Source organism: Emydura macquarii, unplaced genomic scaffold (genome assembly GCF_026122565.2).
Source record: "Emydura macquarii macquarii isolate MOO-44397 ecotype Brisbane River unplaced genomic scaffold, CSIRO-AGI_Emac_v2 contig_1146, whole genome shotgun sequence".
Taxonomy (NCBI): Eukaryota; Metazoa; Chordata; order Testudines; family Chelidae; genus Emydura; species Emydura macquarii.
In genome coordinates this window covers 3,860,284-3,881,565 of record NW_027131283.1, presented here as the reverse complement: position 1 = coordinate 3,881,565, position 21,282 = coordinate 3,860,284, and the positions used below count along the sequence as shown (strand labels likewise).

The following is a 21,282-nucleotide window of genomic DNA, read 5'->3' as shown; positions in this document are numbered from 1 at the left end:
TGGCACTGGTGAGGCCACGTGTGGAGTATTGTGTCCAGTTTTGGGCCCCCACTACGGGAAGGATGTGGACAAATTGGAGAGAATCCAGTGTAGGACAACGAAAAAGATTAGGGGGCTAGGGCACATGATTTATGAGGAGAGGCTGAGGGAACTGGGCTTCCTTAGTCTGCAGAAGAGAAGTGTAAGAGGGGATTTGATAGCGGCTTTCAACTACCTGAAGGGGAGTTCCAGAGAGGATGGAACTAGACTGTTCTCAGTGGTGGCAGATGACAGAACAGGGAGCAATGGTCTCAAGTTGCAGTGGGGGAGGTCTAGGTTGGATATGAGGAAAACTTTTTCACTAGGAGGGTGGTGAAGCAATGGAATGGGTTACCTAGGGAGGTGGTAGAATCTCCATTCTTAGTGGTTTTTAAGGCTTGGCTTGACAAAGCCCTGGCTGGGATGATTTAGTTGGGGTTGGTCCTGCTCTGAGCAGGGGGTTGGACTAGATGACGACCTGAGGTCCCTTCTAACGCTAGTATTTTATGATGAACAAACCAGATAAACCTCAGGGCTGGCCACTGAGTTCTGAGGCCCTGATTCAGCAAAGCACTAACCTTTAAGTTGAAGTATGTAAGCCATTCCATTGATATCAGTGAGCCTGCTCACATGCTTAAAGTTAAGTAAGTGCTTTGCTGAATCAGAGCCAAGCGTTGCCCTCTTCTTTATCTGTGCAATGATACTGAAATGAAACAGTATGGTTGCAGAGGTATAACTGAGGGCAACATCTTTTACTGTGATGGCGCGTGAGCTAGAAAGAATCCCACTTGACTTTTAGATCACAGTTGCTGGGCTGCCAGTTATAAATGTGTCTATATAAATATATATATATATATTTTTTTCTTTTAAAAAGACATTAAAAGCAAGTTATTTAGGTGGCAAAGTGCTCGAAAGTTAGAAATGCCAGATTTACAGTTGTCTATGCAGCCTTAACTCTGCTCCCTTACACATCCATCCAATGCACTGAATGAGGCAAGGGTCCTGTTGAAAAATAGTATGTTATCATGTAATTAAAGAATGTATCATGATGCATGTGCACAAAGGGCCAAATTAAGGTTGCACAGGAAACCTTAAAACTGGAATTTTCTAGCAAACTAAATGTTCTTTTAATTTAGGGTTTTTGTATGCAATATCCTCGCTTCTTTTTAGATGGGAAAAAATAAAACACTGATTCTATTCTGTACAATTGTGACAATATTTGAATGCTGAACCTTCAGCATTGCAGTATAGACCCTCTACAATTTGTACAGAACTACGTAAATTAGCTGGCAGCAGGAGACAGCTGTTATCCCAGAGGGGATTTGCTTGTGCCATGTGCTGCGTTGAGCGGTGGAGGCCAGCCTGGCTTCGCTCTCTTTCTTCCTCCCTGCAGGATGTGGGAGTCTCCTACCTTGCCCCACGTAAGAGGAAATAGACCATTGGGTCCACATGCTGGGTCTGGGGTAATTATGTGGGGAGCTCAGTCTAGCCCGGTTCTTCTCCCTGCTCCCACAGCTGGGAGCTCCCAGGTGTTCCCAGTGCAGAATCTGCTGCTGCCACATGGGCAGTAGTGTGAATAGAATGTTCACGGTCAGCTAATATTCTGGCAGGCTGCCAACATTTTCCTGAGTAATGAGAAAGAGAAGGGAAAATGTGTCTTATGCTGCTGTTGCTGGATCCGGGGCTGAGAACTTCTCTGTGCTCTCTGCTCCAGCAGAGGGTCTTCAGCACCCAGACTCCCTACTGGTGGAAGCATTCAGCAGAAAGTATTTCGGCTGAAAGCCCCCTGTTGAGCAGAGGGCATGTCTACACTGCAGCTGTGGGTGTGCTTCCAAGCCCAGGGCTGACAGACCCGCACTAACTCGGAGGGAGGTAGTGCACTAAAGTTAGCAGTGTGGATGCTGCGGCTCTGGCAGAGGCCCAGGCTAACTACCTGAGTTTGGACCCAAGGAGGATGATGAAAAGCATATGGCTATGTGGATGAGATATGAATCTTCCCTATTAGCTACAGGATTCTGAGCCCAGCTCTGACAGAAATGATTTTGTGCAATCTCTCAAGTACTTGAGTTGCAAAATGAGGAAAGTGGTGTTTGTCTGCTTCCTAAAACGGGGGTGTGAGATCTTACTACATAACAAGGGCATGAAGTGCACAGAATTATTAACGCCCTCAGTCAGTAGAAGGTGTCTTGGCTGCCAACCAGCGCACTATCCTGTGGGCCTAAAGGGTCTTGGAGGAGTGTCTCTGTGTCTAATCTGGAGCTCTAGCTCTTTGCGTAGTAGGTAGGACAGAGGGAGGCCTGCTCATACATGGTTTAGGAGCTCTGTGGAGTTACAGAATGCTCAGTGCAGATAGACAATTTGTAGTTTTTAGAGCAAATCTACTGAGTAGATAAAATGACAATTGTCAGAGGCTTCTAACTCAGCTAAATCTTAGCTGGATTTTTCCAGGGACAGAAAAAGCACCTCTCTGACCCCAGGGCTATTCCCCAGCCAAATTTCAAATTCCTGTTTCACAGCATGCATTGGCTGGTGCTCCTAAAAATGTTTCCAAATATTTCTTAAAATAGAATAAAACTGCCTATTTTTTCCTGAACTCCTTCTTGGAAATGGCTGCACTGCTTTTGCTAAACTTTACCCCCAAAATATAAATAAATCAATAAATAAAATAAAATACAAAGTGGGTCTGAAGAAGAGAGCAAATGAAGTTAATCTCAAAGGGTTAAAGTGTAGCAAAGTTATAAACAACTGAAAAAAGTGGATGATAATGGAAAGTGTTGGGTAACCTTAACAAGAGGCATTTCTACCAGTTCCGCCTGTAATGCACAACTCATATTATTAGTTCAATCCATTACTATGGGATGGTCAGCAGAGACTGGGAGCAGCTAGGAAATAGCAAAGCTCACATTGCCTACTACCCTGATATTTGTTCCTTGGACAGCACTTTGTACAGTGTTTGAATCATCATTCAGAAGCAACATCGTTAAGGAACCCTGGAGAGAGTTGCATCCAGCTCTTTCTGGCTGAAAGGACAGTTGCCATAATATCTCATAGTTGCCTTTTGGGACTCAGATATTGAGAAGGGGGAAAAGGGCAATATGAAAGTCTTAGGACACCTCCCCAACTAGAGAGTAGTCTCAGACAGAAGGTGATAACTGGAAACAAAGAAAAGGCAGGGAACTATTGAAAAGTTGAAGAGAAATGGGCAGGGGGATAAAAGAATGGGTAAAGAGTGACTAGCAGAATTAAGAGGGTAGGAAAAATGCACAAAAACAAAAGGCGAGCATGGGAAAGAGACCTAGGGAAAAGAAAAGGTCAAATTTTTAAATTTTAGAATACAGATTTTATGGGAGTTTCTTTCAAGAGGCAGTGTGTTCAAGTGGATTGAGCAATAACTACATTACTAAAATTCTATGTCTTTCCTCATCTGTAAAATGGCAGAACAGTAAATGTTATCTACCTCATAGGGGTATAGGAAACATTAATCTCTTGGCAGTGATGTGCTGGTATCGTTCCATAGGAACGGCCATACTGGGTCAGAACAATGGCCCATCTAGCCCAGTATCCTGTCTTCCAACAGAGGCCAATGCCACATGCTTCAGAGGGAATGAACGGAACAGGGAAATTATTGACTAATCCCTCCCCTGTCATCCAGTCCCACCTTCTGGCAATCAGAGGCTTAGGGACACCCAGAGCACAGTATTGTGTCCCTGACCATCTTGGCTAATAGCCACTGTTGGGCCTATCCTCCATGAACTTATCTAATTCTTTTTTGAATCCAGTTATACTTTTGGCCTTCACAATATTCCCTGGCAATTAGTTGACAGGTTGACTGTGCATTGTCACAACAAAAGGATACAGCTGTCCCATCCTTTCCTCCAAGACATTTCTCGACAGTTGTTGCCTCCCATGTCACCTACATGCCCCGACCACTGGGTCCCTCCTCTAAGCTCTCTCTGCCAACCCTATCTCCCAATTCTTTCCTCTGTTGATCAAACGTTCCTTTCCTCCCTATGTTCCTTTCTCTACCAGACTTCCACCCATCCACTTTCCAAATGTGGTTCCATCAGCTCCTCCCACCCCACCACATGCCCTCCCTTGCAAGTTCTCACTCCAACAACCCTACCCTTGCTCATCTTTCTCTCTGCCCCTCCAACTCCCACCTTTATTCCCCGCAAATCCCTCTCAATTTGAGACAGCTTTCTTTGCAAATAAACATTAAATTAACCCCCGGGAGCATAATTTATTCAGGGGGTAGAATTTGAAATCACTGAACTTTTTTTCTTTTTAATTTCTTGCCCAGTGCACCTAGTGATATGCCCTCTCACAGACATCAGTTTGACCCAAGTCCCATCAGCAATACAGTTCTGCCATCACCTGTGCCTACCACACATCTAAGTTTTATCTCAGCTGTCTGACCAGACTGTGGGTTGTTAAGGACCACCACTTGCAGGGTCCTCAGTTGCAGACTGTCCTCAGATTCCGATATTAAATCTCCAGGGGAATTTTAAAACTAACTTTTCTGTTCTTGGAATTCTAACCACACTCAGATGTCTGAAGTTTGAAATTTGTAACTTGGCATCAATAATAAGAAGTGTCTGTCAATAATTCCAGCTCTGGACTGTAACCAAAATTGAAAAAGAGAGCAAAACTCTTAGTACACTTCTAATGAAATCCAGGTATCTTAGTGCAGTCACCGGGGCGAGAGCAGGAGGAGAGCACTGTCTTTAGTTAAATATAAAAGACTACCTCTGAATCACTACTGCAAGTTTAATGCTTGATACTAAGGTTAAATAACAAAATACTCATCTGCTTAACTGTCACTTGGGACTGTTTTGTATCTGAGGACTGGTCTACACCTAAAAATTAGCTCAGGGATGTGAAAAATGTAGTACCCTGTGCATCGCAGTTAGGTTCACCTAACGCCCACTGTAGACACAGCTAGGGGCTTGTCTACACTTACCTCCGAGATTCGGCGGCAGTCAATCGCAGTTACACAAGCTACGCAAAAAACTTGCATAACTCCCATCGACTTCTCTGCTTCTCAAAAACAATCAACTTCAAGTAGACGCTAAACACAAACGGCAGTACAGTCTTGTGGCTAAGGTGCTGCACTGGTACTCAGGACATGGGGGCTCAGTTCCCAACTCTGCCACAGGCTTTCTGTGTTACCATGGGCAAAGCATTGATTGTATCTCTGCATCAGTTCCCTACCTGTAAAATGGGGATGTAATATTTCCTTTCTCGCAGCCTTTGTGTATCTCGTGTATTTAGATTTTAATCTCTTGAGACAGGGACTGTCTCTCACTACATATTCGTACAGCACCTAGCACGACAGCGTCCTGATCTTGGTTATGGCCTCTAGGCACTATCACAATAGGCTGAAGAGATAGAGGATGGGTAAGGGAGATCTTTCCTCCTTCTAGAGACACTCTTCGGTACCCTTTCTTCTCCCAAAAATGTACTTTGTTTCAGAACTCACAGGAAGGGAGACACCATCTGTGAGCCATGCTATCTCTGTAAGGTTTCTTTCTTGGTTGAATACCTCAGGGTAAAGGCTGGCTGTTAGGAAGCTCTAGTCTGGACATTAGGGGATGCACTAAGCATGATCAGTGCTTCACAAGGTGTCCTTTTCTTGAGCCCAATTACCATGGCTATTGTGCTGGGCAAAGCTGTGGAAAGTATGGAAACTTAGGTGCCACTGAAATTCAAATCATGCAGCAGCTTTTGAGTGGAAAGCTCTGGAATAAAGTACAGCCTTTACAGCGACATACTCAAGAGCATCATGAAACTTCTTCAGACCATTAGATGTAGAGTTGAACTGGGAGTGGATAGATAAAGAGTCAGATCCTGAGCTGGTGTGAATGAGTGCAGCTCTGGGATTTGGCCCATAATCTGTAAAAGTACTTAAAAAACAATGAGCTGGTCTGCAGACCATCAGAAATTAAGGCATTTGGAAGTGTCCAGAACTTTGTTCATTAAGTGAAAATGTAACTAACCAACTTATATACCAAGCTAACATGAGCTTTCCAACCTAAATTGCACAAAATAAATATTCTTCTTCAGATATACAGTACAACAAGGTTACTTACCAGTAACTGTTGTTCTTCGAGATGTGTTGCTCATATCCATTCCAATGTAGGTGTGTGCGCGCCCCGTGCACAGATTCCCGGAACTTTTTTCCCTAGCAAGCCCCGCATGGCCAGCTCAGGCGCCCCCTGGAGTGCCGCGCTCATGTCGCGGTATAAAGGGCGCTGCTGGCTGCGCGGGTCCCCAGTCCCTTCTTTCTGCCAACTCCGACAGCGGGGACGGGGGGTGGGTTTGGAATGGATATGAGCAACACATCTCGAAGAACAACAGTTACTGGTAAGTAACCTTGTTTTCTCTCTTCGAGTGATTGCTCATATGCATTCCAATGTAGGTGATTGCGTAGCCGTACCTTGGAGGAGGGTAGGAGTTATCGGTGACCTGCTCTAGACAGCACGGCTCTGCCGAACCCTGCGTCTTCCCTTGCTTGTTCCACGATGGCGTAATGCGACGTGAACGTATGGACTGACGACCAGGTCGCTGCCCTGCAGATGTCCTGCAGGGGAACCCTCTCTAGAAAGGCAGCGGAAGAGGCCTGGGCCCTAGTGGAGTGTGCTCTCACCGGCCCTGGGAGGGGTACTCCTGCCTGCTCATAGCATGCTTTAATGCAGGCAGTAATCCACTTGGAGATGCGCTGGGTGGAGACAGGCAAGCCCTTCATCCTATCCGCCACAGCCACGAAGAGCTGTGTCGACTTCCGGAAAGGCTTGGTCCTCTCGAGATAGAAGGCCAAGGCTCGCCTGACGTCCAGCGAATGTCCCCTCCTTTCCTCCTCCGACCCATGGGGTTTGGGAAAGAACACAGGAAGGAAAATGTCCTGGTTACAGTGGAACTGAGACACCACCTTAGGCATAAAAGCCGGGTGAGGCCTCAGCCGGACCTTATCCTTATAAAAAACCGTGTAGGGGGGCTCCGAGGTTAACGCCCTCAGTTCGGAGACCCTTCTGGCCGAGGTGATAGCCACTAGGAAGGCCACCTTCCATGACAAGAGTAGAAGGGAGCACGTAGCCAAGGGCTCGAATGGGTGACCCATCAGCCCGTTGAGGACCAAGTTGAGGTCCCAGGGTGGCACCGGGTCCCGCACCTGAGGGAAAGTCCTCTCCACCCCCTTAAGGAACCTCACCGACATAGGGTGAGAAAACAGGGAGCGGCCCTCCATGGGTTGGTGGAAGGCCGAGATGGCTGCCAGGTGGACCTTGAGGGAGGCCAAAGCCAGGCCCTGCAGTTTAAGCTGCAGTAAGTACTCCAGGATGGCCTGAATAGGGGAGATGCTAGGGTGTAACCCTCTCGCTTCTGCCCACCCCGAAAACCTCCGCCACTTAGCTTTGTATGTTACTTGCGTGGACGGCTTCCTGCTGCCCAGGAGGACCTGTTGAACCTGCATAGAACAGGCCCTCTCTCCCTCCGTCAGCCACAAAGTCTCCAGGCGGTAAGGTGGAGGGAGGTCAGGTCGGGGTGCAACAATCTCCCATGGTCCTGGGAGATCAGGTCGCACCGTCTGGGTAGCAGAATCGGTTCGGTGATGGAGAGGTCGAGCAGCATACTGTACCAATGCTGCCTCGGCCACGCTGGAGCAATCAGTATAACGTCCGCCCTGTCCCTCTTGATCTTTAGGAGGACTTGGGGCAGGAGCGGGACAGGGGGAAAAGCATACATTAACTCCCCTGTCCAGGGAACCAAAAAGGCATCGGACAGAGAGCCCAGCTCGCGACCCCTGAGCGAGCAAAACCTCGGGCATTTCCTGTTCTCCGCTGTAGCGAACAGGTCCAGACGGGGAGAACCCCACCGTTGGAAAAGGGAAGCCACTATGTCCTGGTGTAAGGACCATTCGTGGCGGGGAGAAAAACTCTGCTGAGGCGGTCCGCCTCGCTGTTTTGTACCCCCGGGAGGTGAGAGGCAGATAAATGAAAACCGTGTCTCACCGCGAAATTCCAGAGGTGAATGGCTTCCTGGCAAAGTGCCGAGGAGCGCGCCCCCCTGCCTGTTCATGTAGAACATGGCTGCCGTATTGTCCGTAAGGACTTGGACCACTCTGCCCCTGAGGAAGGGGAGGAAGGCCCTGCAGGCCAACCGGACTGCTCTGAGCTCGCGCACATTGATGTGCAGAGCTCTCTCCTCCAGAGACCAAAGCCCTTGGGTGCCCTGATCGTGAGAAATGTGGGCTCCCCATCCCCGATCGGATGCGTCTGTGATGAGCGTCACAGATGGGGTGAACTCTCTGAAGGGGACTCCCATCATCACTTCCCTGGGGTCCCTCCACCAATCGAGGGACGACAGCACCTGTGGGGGAACCAGGACCACTCTAGTTAGAGAATGCCTGTGTGGTACATACACCGAATTCAACCACGCCTGGAGAGGTCTAAGCCTCAATCGGGCCAGTCTCACTACATATGTAGAAGCCGCCATATGTCCCAACAGCTGCAGGCAGTGCCTGGCTGTCGTCATGGGGGACAAGTGGAGATCCGATATTATGGCTGCCATCGCCTCAAATCTTGCTTGAGGCAGGAAGGCTCTGGCTTGTACTGCATCTAACCTGGCTCCAATAAACTCAATACATTGAACCGGAGTGAGTGTGGACTTTTGCTCATTGATAATCAGCCCCAGTCTAGCACACAAGTCGCGTGTGAGGAACAGACTATGTCTCACATGGGCACTCGACCTCCCCCTGATTAACCAGTCATCCAGGTAAGGGAAGATTTGAACACCTTTACGGCGCAGGTGGGCTACTACCACAGCCATGCACTTAGTAAAAACCCTGGGTGCTGAGGAGAGCCCAAAGGGTAGGGACCGAAACTGATAATGGTGTCCCGCTACCACAAACCTCAAAAACCGCCTATGGGCCGGTAATATCGAGATGTGAAAGTATGCATCCTTCAAGTCCAGGGCAGCATACCAATCCCCTGGGTCAAGGACCGGAATGATAGTGGCGAGAGAGACCATACGAAACTTAACTCGCCTAATATATCTATTTAGGCCACGGAGGTCCAGAATGGGCCTAAGGCCTCCCTTCGCCTTGGGGATTAAGAAATACTTAGAATAAAAGCCCCTGCCCTCTTCGGCCAGTGGGACTTCCTCCACTGCCCCCAACATGAGGAGCGACCCAATCTCCTGCACCAGGAGCTGAACCGAGGCCGGATCCCCAATGTGGGACAGCCTTGGGGGGGTGTTGGGAGGGGAGGTTGTAAGCTGGAGGGCATACCCTTTGGCAATCACCTCCAGGACCCAGCGGTCCGTAGTGATGGCTTCCCATTCTGAAAGAAAAGGGCGAAGCCTGTCCCCAAACGGCCGACCAGGATCCCAGAGAGAAGGAAGAGTACTACCCTCCTGCTCTGGGTCAAAAACGTTTATTAGGCTGATTACCCCCTTTTGCAGGCCCATGCTGGCCCCTCGCAGAGGACCCCTGACGGCCTCCCCTGCTGGGACCGCGGTAGCGCTCACGACCCCTCCTCTGCTGGGGTGGTCGAGGAGCCGGCCTGGGCGGGGGCGGTGGTTGCCCTTGGACCTGCGGTCTGGACTGCTGCCTGGAGGCCTGAGGAGTATACAACCCCAGAGACTTCAGGGTGGCCCGAGAGTCCTTGAGAGCGTGGAGCTTGTCGTCTGTCTTTTCCGAAAACAGACCCAGGCCATCAAACGGCAAGTCCTGGATAGCCTGCTGAACCTCTTGAGTGAGGCCAGAGGCTTGAAGCCACGAGCAGCGGCGCATCACCACCGCCGAGGCCATTGCCCTACTGGCTGTGTCAGCCGCGTCGCTAGCCGCCTGCAGCGCAGCGGTAGCCACCGCAGATCCTTCATGCAGAACCGTGGAAAAATCCACCTCCTGGTCAGGGGGCAGCTGGGAAGCAAACCTCTGCATCGAGGCCCACAGGTTCTTATTATACTTCCCAAACAAGGCCTGGTGGTTCGCTACTCTAAACTGCAGCGCCGCAGTAGAGTAGATCTTCCTCCCGAACAAGTCCAGTTTACGGCCCTCCTTGTCCTTAGGGGTGCTACCCTGACCCCCTGACGGTCCCTCTGGTTGGCCGCATCGACCACCAGAGAACTGGGCGCAGGGTGGCTGTATAGAAATTCAAAGGGTTCCTTGGGGACATAATATTTCCGTTCCACCCCCTTAGAGGTGGAAGGCAGGGAGGAAGGGGTCTGCCACAGCTTCCTCGCTATCTTCATGACATTGTCATGCACTGGCAAGGTCGCCCGGGAGGGTCCTAGAGAGCCCGAGGGCCCAAAGAGGGAGTCCTCCTCCTCAGACATGAGCTTAAACTCCATGCCCAAGTTCTCAGCAGCCCTCTTTAGGAGGTCTTGGTGGGCCCTGAAGTCAAACAGGGGCCCTTTACGATCCCTTGCTGCTGCCTCATCCGGTGACGATGAGGAAGAGAAGGGTAGGGGTGCGGAAGAGGGTCCCTCCCCAGGGTCCGAGTCCTCCGAACCCTGCTCATGAACCTTAGGGGCCGGGGGGACTGGGGGGGCCACCACAGAATGCAATGACACCGAGCCCTGGGGCATAGAGGCATTCCAGGGTCCCCAATACGGCCACTGCCAAGGTCCCTGGGCCCACCCCACGGCCTGCAGGGAAGGCTGATGGAGCCGCACCGCCCTAGTGTCACCAGAGCCCCCCGTGCGTCGCTTATGTCGCCGACGCGTGGAGCGGTCCGATGAGGACGACGTGGACCGGTGCCGACGTCTGCGGTGCCGGCGGTGAGAGGAGGACGGGGACGACGACGACGACGCACCCGACCTGCCCCTGCGGCGAGAGGACTTGCGATGCCGCTTGCCCCCTCGAGACCGAGAGCGGTGCCGACGATGGTGACGCTGAAGGGAGTCCAGCCGTCCCGAGGTCGGTGCCGGTGCCATCACCGGTGCCGGTTGCAACGGTGCCATCATCGGTGCCGGCTGCAACGGTGCCATCATCGGTGCCGGTTGCACCGGTGCCGGAGCCGGCAACAGTGCCGAAGCAGGCGGCGGTGCCGGGATCGGCGGTGCCGTCAGATGTGAGTCGCTGCCTCTCGAAACGACCGACAGTGACCTCGATCGGTGCCGGGACGGGCTCCGCACCGTAGATCGGGAGCCCGAATCCCGATCCCCGCTCGAATCGGAGCTGGATCTGCGGCTCCGGCGACGGACTCGGGACCGCCCACGGTGCCGCGGTGCCGAGTCGCTCGACGACCTAGAGTCGGAGCTCGGAGGGGAGCCAACGCTCTCCACCCTCCGTGACCGTCTGGCAGGAGACTTAGATTGGGAGCGTCTCCAACCACCGGGACCACCCAGCGCGGGTTTGCCCCGAGACGCGGGTCCCTTGTCCCTCGGCTGAGGGGGGACGGAGGCGTGGGCAAGGCCATGAGGGCTCGTGCCGCAGTAAACGCCTCCGGCGTCGACGGCCCTTGCAGGTGCACTCCCCCACTACCAGGAGTCGGGGGAGGCAGCCCGCGTGGAGACCCCGGTGCCGGAGTAATCTCAACGGCGCTTGGCTGGGGCGTCTCCGTACTTCCTCCACCCTGCGCGGGCCGGAGGGAGATCTTGGGTGCGGCCGAAGGCCGTGCCGTCTTCTTGGCCACCTTAGAGGCCCGCGGCGGTGCCGAAAGCGGTGCCGGTGGGGGGCGCTCCGCACCGACGACACACTCGGTGCCGACGGAGACCGGGACGGCTCGGAAGCTGGACGGAGCGCCGACTCCATTAGAATCGCCTTTAGCCTCGCGTCTCGTTCTTTCTGGGTCCGAGGCTTAAAGGACTTACAAATCTTACATTTGTCTCGACGGTGTTCTTCTCCAAGGCACCGGAGACAGCGGTCATGCGGGTCACTAATAGGAAAGGCTTTAGTACACAAGACACAGTTCTTAAAGCCTGTGGACCCCGGCATGACTCCCAGCAGAAGAGGACCCCGTCCGGGGTTCTAACTTGTCACTACAACTACAAACTAACGAACTCTATAACTACTACTATAACAAGAAATGTTGAAAACAGTCAAACAACTAGGGAATGAGCTACTTGCACACAGCAAGAGCGATAGTTCCAGTAACCGTCACAGGCGGAAAGAAGGAACTGGGGACCCGCGCAGCCAGCAGCGCCCTTTATACCGCGACATGAGCGCGGCACTCCAGGGGGCGCCTGAGCTGGCCATGCGGGGCTTGCTAGGGAAAAAAGTTCCGGGAATCTGTGCACGGGGCGCGCACACACCTACATTGAAATGCATATGAGCAATCACTCGAAGAGAGAATAAACATATCCATGTAACAAAACAATCTGCATGCAGCAATCACTTCTGCATGCTTATATCTCAACTGAGCATTATATCTCTTCACCTGTCTTCAGTGACCTCTTTTTTAAGTCTAATCACAATATTTTCAATATAACCTTAACATTCCTTTGCAAACTCTCTCCAACTCAATATGCAAGGACTTTATAAATGAAAAATCAAGTGAGCAAAATGTATTTCTATATATACAGATCAGTACATCTAATCAAATTACTAGGCTATCTGTGCAAGCCAAACTTGCATAGAAGGGCTTCCTGTCACATATGAATGAGTACTGAAAATACAACTTCAGAAAAACTCGCAAAGAAGTGGGGGGGGGGGGGGGTGAGGGGAGAAGGATTGAGGGAGGAGAGGGAGAAGAGAGTAACAAAGTAAAGTAATTACCTATCTCCCTTTGGTTTTCTTTTCTGTACTGTCTTCCCTTTGGGACGTCTCTCACTTCCTAAACAGGGGCTCCCACCTGGGCCTGTTACCCGTATTGATTCAAGGCCTTTGGAAGACTTCTTAAAAGTAAATTCCACTGGTTCTCCTTCTTTTAGGCTTCTAAATCCTTCCATGTAAAGCTTGCTCTGTAAATAGGAAAAATATTCTTGGTTACTATTGCCTTAAAAACAATGTTGACAATTATAATAACAGGACAATATTAACTTTCCTGTTATGTTTATCCTACAAGACACAGGTTGAATTGGGGTTCTTTTAATAAGATCCACTAAAGATACTACTCTTATGGTCATGGGAAAAACATTCTTCAAGCTTAAGAAATAATGAGATTCTTTTTTTGGATATGAAGAAAATTGAAATAATAATTTTCCTTTTTTGTGCTGCATTGATATGGGGTTTTGGGTTGCACAAATCTAAAGGGCTGTATGTTCATGCAATCATCTGTAGCAACTATCTGAAGTTTAAGGCATTTTAATAGAAACAAAGCTAATAGTTTTTTCTTTTTAAATAGGAAGAAAATAGAGCAAATACTCCCTTTCTACGTGAACCTAGATATTGAGTTCTAATTTCTGATCAAAATGCAACCTATAAAAGAAAAGCAAAAAAAGAATAGATCAATTTTTAAACTAGCAGAACTAAGATATAATGAGCAAAAAGAATGAAAAAGGAGCTACCAACAAAATGAATTGCAAAAGGTAATTCAGTTACTCCAAGTGAACGGTTAAGTTAGCGTTCACTACTATCTTGTTAGTATGATCTGAGTATGGATTTATTCTTTGATCCAAGAAAAGCAAATCATTATCACCAGGGTCAGAGAAACAAAACAGCAACACTTATTATCTTTTGGTATATATTTCTAGTGTGAAATCCTGGCCCCAATGAAAAGTCAATGGGAGTTTTGCAATTGACTTGAATGGGGCTGGGATTTCTTCCCCCTCTCAAATCCTCAGAATGCTGTATAATACTAAATCTATATCCAAGGATAAATCTGCTGAATAAAAAACTTGGATGAAACGGTTAGCAAATTATGTGAAACAGAATAGAATGTAAAAAGCAGACAATAATAGACTCTGGTCTTATTAAATATTTATTCAAAATGTTATGTTTAACATAGACAAGATTAGTGGGAATATAAAATGAATATTACAGAATCACTGGCAATACCCAATACTTAAAGTGGGCTTTTATGTTTGTTATAAAAACTAAAGGGAAAGGGAACAAAGAGTGGAACTCTTTTTTTTTTTTTTTGGCTTGTGGATACTTCAGAACAGACAACATATCTGGATTGACTCATACAAGCTACCCAGCCAGTATTCTCCTGACTAAACCACAGAGTCAACAAAGGGAAGCAATCTTAACTGTGGAGGCAGGATGCGCTGTTATAGTCTGGAAGGTAGTTGGACACTAAGCCATCAATGGTAAACATTTCTCCATTCAACCATGTACAGGATGCAGCTGGGGAGTACCATGTGATGCTCTTGACTGCATATAGACAATAAGTGGTCTAACATTCCCAGGGCAACTGTGGGTACAGTGAGTCTATACCAGCCTGCTCAGCCCCTCCATTTGTGTCAACTGAGCCTGGCATCCCCATTGTAATATCTCCTGTGGGAAGTACTGGGAGGAAGGCTGGTCTTGTGGTTAAGATATGGGAGTCATACTGAGACAGGAAGATTTGGCTCCTGTTCCTATCTGTGCAGACTTCCTGTGTGGTCTTGGGCAAATTAAGTCACTTAATTTTTTTATGTCTCCCTACAGTTTCCCTATCTGTAAAGCGACACTACCAAATATTTCCCTATCTCACAGGATACTGAGAGATTAAACTAATGATTGTAAACCTCTTTGAAATCCTCATTTGGAAGAAACTATGTGAGTACACACACAAGCACACACACGGTAAAAGTACTCCTACATACCGGGCTCCCATAGTCTACTGAACAGCGATCATTAATGTTGGTATGGGAAATGTATTATTGGATTCCAATGCATTACAAGTGAGGATATTGGTAACAGGCTGACAAAGAGATTTGGCTGCCTTTAGAGAAGGAATTGCAGGTTTTTCAGCAGTCACAAGCACAGTAGGGTCATGGATCCATTGGCTAGGGAGAAGAGAGCTGGGCATGGCCGATCATGCAGCTACTGTAGATGTGACTGTTGCACCAAGATGTTGTAACAAGTGTGAAGTGTGGAGTAAACATTGGCCTCTCCAGGTCCCTGGGGTTATGTCTACACTGCAACTGGGAGTGAGCCTTCCAGAATTAGTAGACAGATGGGCTAACTGAGATCAAGCTAGGGTGCTAAAAATAGCAGTGTGGATGTTATAGCACGAATAGCAGCTCAGGCTAGCGACTCAAGTCCAAGACTGCCTGACCCCTGGGTCTACGCTTGGGTGACTAGCCACAAGGGCCAGTCTGCTATTTTTAGCATGCTATCTTGAGCAAAACTGCTGCAAGTCTGTTTAAAAGGAAAAGATGTGAAAGGAGGAGTTTGCACATATCTGTACCTGGCTTTATGTTTTTGGCAGTTGCTAGGAATAAAGATCAAGGTGATGATAAGGCTAAACCACAGTGATCTAAGATTATCCAAAATACACCGAATGGAACGCAACATTTATGATATTAGCTCACGTGATCTGCAAAAACTATCCAGGAAGAAGCATTCTGCTTTAAATTATCTGCATGGGATTAGGGGGACTCATGCCACATGGGTATAGTTTCCAGGCTCCATTATACATTTATAGTATGGGCAGAGGAGGATACATTCAGCCATTGATTGAAATGGACTCCTGCCTCCAAGTGGCCCATGATATAAGCCTTCACTGCCCACATGCTGCATTTTCAAAGAAGTACCTTGTGCTTTCTTTCATGCTGCCTCTCACACTTGTGAGGAGCTTCCTGTAAACATCCACCTTCAAAATCTTCCTTAAAACTCTACTTTGCTGTGATGCCTACAAAAAAATGGACAATGGCTGCTGGTATGCTGAGACCATTGCCTATCATGCTGATCAATATTGTCTCATTGTTTCCTTGTGTTCCCCCGTCTGTCTGTATCCATCTGTTGTCTCTTGTCTTATATTTCGATTGTAAGCTCTCTGGGGCAGTGACTGCCTAGCACAGTGGGGTCCAGGTTCATGACTAGGGCTCCTACGTGCTTTGATAATACAAATTATAAATAAATCATGATCCCATTTTGCTCGGCCCTGTATTCACTCACAGATACAGCAGTTCCTGATTGATGCTACAGCAGCCACATGGAAAAACCCAGGTTAGAAGACAGCATGTTTCTCCTACAATAACAAACAACATTATCTTGTCATAACCATAAAGATAAGTATTCCCAAATGGAATAGTCAAGATGGATCAGAGAAGTATGCTGCTTACAAAGGGCATCAGTCAAGTTTCTTTATATCCCAGAGACATCAGCGATGGTATGGCCTACTTTTTGTTTGTTAAATATATATTCATGTGGTTGTAACTAAATCTACGCCATTGTTTAGGTTATAAGCCTCTTTTCAGGTCTTTTAATTTGGAAAGCAAGAAGCTGGAAGCTGATATGTGGTATATAAGTGTCACCTATTTTGTTTTTGCTTGTTAGGTTTTTGGTATTTTTTTAAACTAATCGTGGTTTTAAATCCCTTTTTATTTAGAACAGTAATGATGACTTAAAATATTTTTTGTATTGTTCCACTTTAAAACAAAGCTTTTATTTGCAAACAAAACTCAAAATTTACTATGGGCACTTATGACATTTTACATTTAAAAGACAGAAGTATGGAACAGCTACCAAACTTTGATAATCAACTATTAGGCATGTATGATTTCTTTTACACTATGCATTGCCAAATGGTTTCACATTGCCTGCTACTACAATTTATCTTTGCAGCTCCCCAGTATTATAGATGGACATGATGCTCCTCTGATTTACAGCATATATGTTTATTACACTGTCAGCCACCCCCCTAAAAGATTCTTTGAGGATTTGCCACTATTTTGAAGCATAATGAAAGAAAGTGGCCTGGAAACAAATAGGAAACATAAAATGCATGCCCTCTGAGACATTTTTTATAGAGCTGGTTGAAAAATGTGAAACAATATTAGTCATTTTTTTTAATTCCCACTTTTCTTTTTTTAAATATCAAGAGTTTCCTGACTAGCTCTATTACTCCCACTCCTCTGTTACTTTATATCTATCTTGCAATCGCATCCATGCGTGACAGAGCTCTGACAACATGGACAATCCCACTGATGTCAGTGAGCTCTACACAGGTACAAGGATGACTGACCCGCTTACATCCCTTTGCAGGAGCGGGGCTTAAAAAGGGGGAAACACAAAACTAACTACACACAAAGTAAACAAGTGAAAAAACAGACATGTTTTCTTTTTCTACTCCCTTTCCATTAGAAGTAACCTTTGGTGTTACTTATAATCGGAGTGGTAAAGCAATTGCAGACTGGAGTGTGATTTTTAACCTGACAGTGTTCCTCTAGGACATGTTATTATTCCTAGGTATTGTAGCCTATGATATAAAGCTACACACATCTCTGAGACAAGCAATAGTGTAACCTTTGGGTAGGCACGTGGGTTACAATAGCTCGGTCCCAAAAGCTTATGATTTCAAGTGAGTAACAAACAGAAGGAAAAGTTAAAAACAATCACGTTTTTGTGAAAAGTGCCCCTCCCAATATGAAAATGGAGACAAAAAATACAACACATATAAACCATCTGAGCAGCAGTGTACCTAAAAAGAATGTTTTCTCTGCACTGCCTGTGGGTACTTAAGAGTCTCACTTAAACCCCACAAAGGGAAGGAAGTTCTGAGTTAAGGCTCATTATGGGGATCTATTCTTCTCTTGATATGCGTGTGTACCTCCTATTAACAAGTGCATATGGAAGGGAGAATAGGCCCCCATAACGAGCCTTAATTCAGAATTTCCTTTCTTTTGTGGGTTTCCAGTCAGGGTCTTAAACACCTGCTGATGCAGCCATGAAATTATTTGAAAAAACGTTCTTCTGTTTAGGCACAATTTTGCTCAGACAGTTTATAGTTTCTGTATTTTTAATTTTTTAAAAAACTGTTCAGTATAATGATCAAGTGCTACCAGAGTAGGTTTGTAAAAGAGAACAAGAGTCTCTGCCCTGAGTTGCTCATAATCAAGTCAAGGCACAAAGTAGATCAAATCCTGAAGCCTGGCTACACCGACAATTTTAAGGAGTTCTCCTTCCATTGATGTAGCGCCCGTGCAACTCCACCAGTGCTAGTAATGGTGTGAGCTCTAGTGTACACCACTGTGTCATGCACGGTTAGAGGACATAGGGGTAAAATGCTTTATCCAGGTCTATACTACTACCACTGAGCTAGGCCCAAAATGAAAGAATTCCTTACAATTGTCAGTGGTGTTGCCAGAATCCAGCAGTGGTTGCTGTTGAAAGGTTTTGTGGGAAAAGTGTGTTTTGAGGAGGCAACTTCATTTTTTAAATCCCTCGCTAAAACTCACTTCATGTGACAATAATCTCCAGAGCAAAGAGAATACCTAGGAGTTCTACATGGTCCCCCACCTGATATAGCACCGGCTTCTCACTGACTGCAGCCAGCTAACGTCCTTTTGAAAAGGGCATCTCTCTGCCACATGACTGACAGGCTACTCCACACAAACTTCAATCTATTGCAGCAGCTGTTTAAACACGAAGTACGTAAAATCAGATCTACAGTATACTGTAGTTTTTATCTGGTTTCAGAGGGTATCTGAAGTAGATACTTTTTTTTCTTTTGTATTTTCAAATTACAAACACAAAAAGCAATTGTTTGTATTTTATAAGAGCTGCAGATACTATACCTTATAGATAGTATAAAGTATGTCTGCCTACTCTAAGTCATGTTTCCTTTAATATTTCAATAAAAAGAAGCAACAGAAATAACAGTCTCTACAGTTTTAGAAATATCCTTTAGTAAAGCGCAGAGCACTGTAAATTAAGGCTATTTTTGAAAAGATTTAAGGTAACATTTTTGGTATTATTCATTGCCGTTATTATTGGTTGTCACATTGTTTCTACTGAAGGTTCATGTTTATCACATAAGCAAATAGCCTCACCACCAACGTCAACACAATTGTATCTAGTTACATCAGTAATGAATTTGTCCTTGATTTTCTTAATATTGACAGAGGAGTAAAGTAAATGAATAGGAAACTGAGGGAAAAAGAAATACTGTAAGGTGCTAAGACTGCAAATACTAACATACATATTTAATTTTACCACAGAGAGTATCCCAGTGAAATGAACAGAACTATTCAAGGTAGTAAAGTTGTGCATGTGCTTTTAAGTGTTTGCAGGATTGGGGCCTTAGTATTGTATCATTACTAGGACCTCTTGTACTGTAGCTTGTCATGGGATTTGCCACTGAATGTATACCTTACTACAGAATTATGAAGAGCATTTAAACAATTTTCTAGCCCCCATAGTTGCAAAAATCACCTTCAGAACATGGCGTGAGTGTAAACTGATGCATTTTTTGTCTTCCTGAGTATGCAGACAACCTAAAACAGTAGCTCTTAGAGATGTGATTCCCCCCCCCAGTAAATTATATGTTGACCCTGGAATCTAATGATGACTATGTTAGGCCCTTATTCAGCCAGGTCCAACATGCTTACTCCAAGCATGAGGTAACTTCAATGGGATTACTTGTGCTTAAAAGTTAGGCACAAACATACGTATTTTGCTGAATTAGGACTTAACCATAAACATTAAATTTCACTACTGATTACTTTAGCAGAAGCATCCAGGTAATGGGGTGGATTCTCCACCTTGTTGGAACTCTCCTTGGGTGCAGCATAGGGGACTGCTGGAGGAAGCGGGTTGTAGCTCACTGATGTTCAGCTGCCCAACTGTGTTACAAGGTGATGTTGCACAGGAGCAGCTCTAATTTATGTCACTCAAGGACTTTACACCAGTTTGGAGGATTATGCGTTGTGGAGTTCTGGTTCCTCATGGCCACTCCTCACCCCCTCATCTGCTTACACTAGAGGTGGAGGTGAAGGGTGGGTGTGGCTTGCAGAAGAAGCAGTTATGCCAGTGGAAAGTTCTTTGCATAGGGGAAATCTCAGCTGGCCATCTTCAAGTTGTAAGATCACTTTGTGCCAAATAATCAGACTGGAGAATCCTACACAATGTGATTATTCCACAATCTCAAACTACCTCCAAGACCTTTCCAGGCACCAAAAGCCCCAGCTGTTCTCTTCTTGGTTGCCAAAATTTTCAACTTCCCCCAGACAACTTCTGTAGTGAAATTATGCATTTTCAAAACTGAATTCCAAAGCACATTGAAAATTGAAGGTGTGGGGGTAAAATGAAAACTGGGACCACAATTGGGTATGCCCATCTGGTTCTCAGTGCAGAATCTTAAATTAAACAATACAAGCAGTTCCATAGTGATTGTACTATGCTTGCCATTTAATTCAGTAAAACCTCCCATTTTGTAATGTACCTGAACCAGATGTCAACAGAAGTAGTTCTTGTAGCATAGCTCCATTATCAGGGAGTGAGGGAGAATTCCAGGGCTAATCGAAATGCATAGGGCCTCCAGCAAATCCCGTGAGATCTGCGGGAGATGAGACTGGGCCTCCTACTTCTTTTATGAAGAAGCAAAATCTGTGATATGAATCTCATTGAGCTTTTCCTCCCTTTGGGATCTCTCCCATGAATTTAATGATGGCGAGGACTGCAATATGGCCATGATTTACTCATTTAATTTTGGGTTTTTTAAAATAATACATTTAACTGTCTCAGATTACTCTTCCCCACTTATAAATCTTAGAAGAGCTGATTTTCAATAATTGATAATGTTAACTTGTATAGTCCTGTAAATGTAGATGGTACAATAGATCAGTATTTTCCACTGGAGAGGCTGAAGTACAGGAATGCTATAAAAGGTTCAGCTTATGATCTACATGCTTTGCTGCATATTTCAAGTATTGAAATGGAATTATCTCAGTCAGTGAGAACACAGGGATAATATACAGTCACTGACCCACAGTGGTACACTTATTTATAAAAAATTGTATTAAATGCATATCCCTGCAGTCAGATTTAGTGCAGCTTTCAGAAGTCTCCTTCTACATGCTGATAACCAAACTAAGCACCTCAGCTTTTCAGCCCTTAGCTCTATCAGTCCTGTTTCTCTCAATTTCTCTCTCTCTCTCTCTCTCACACACACACCCTCCCCACTTGTTAGGAAAGACTGGCCCTTCTGAGTAATAATAAAAGTAATAATAGTAATAATAATAATAATTAATAATAGTAATAGTAAAAAATAAAAGTTTTATTGGTTTAGCTGTAAAGATTAACCTCAGCCTAGCTCACCCTCGTCTTATCATCCCCTTTCATTCCAATAAACTGTGCATAATGCAAAAAGAAATCAAGCCCAGGTTGTGGCCTGTGGATCCATGCAGAGTGGGACTCTCTGCCAAGGCATCAACCCCCCTGCCTGCACAGAAATG

At 46.3% G+C, this 21,282-nt stretch overlaps 1 protein-coding gene across 1 annotated transcript in view; it reads right to left on the bottom strand.

The window, feature by feature from the left end:
• The window catches only part of LIN28B (lin-28 homolog B), a 122,080-nt gene that overhangs the window by 50,468 nt on the left and 50,330 nt on the right, over positions 1 to 21,282 (bottom strand). Inside the window, exon 3 of the mRNA XM_067546758.1 lies at positions 12,734 to 12,918. Within this exon, the coding sequence (XP_067402859.1) occupies positions 12,734 to 12,918 (185 nt within the window). The remainder of the gene's footprint in view (positions 1 to 12,733; positions 12,919 to 21,282) is intronic.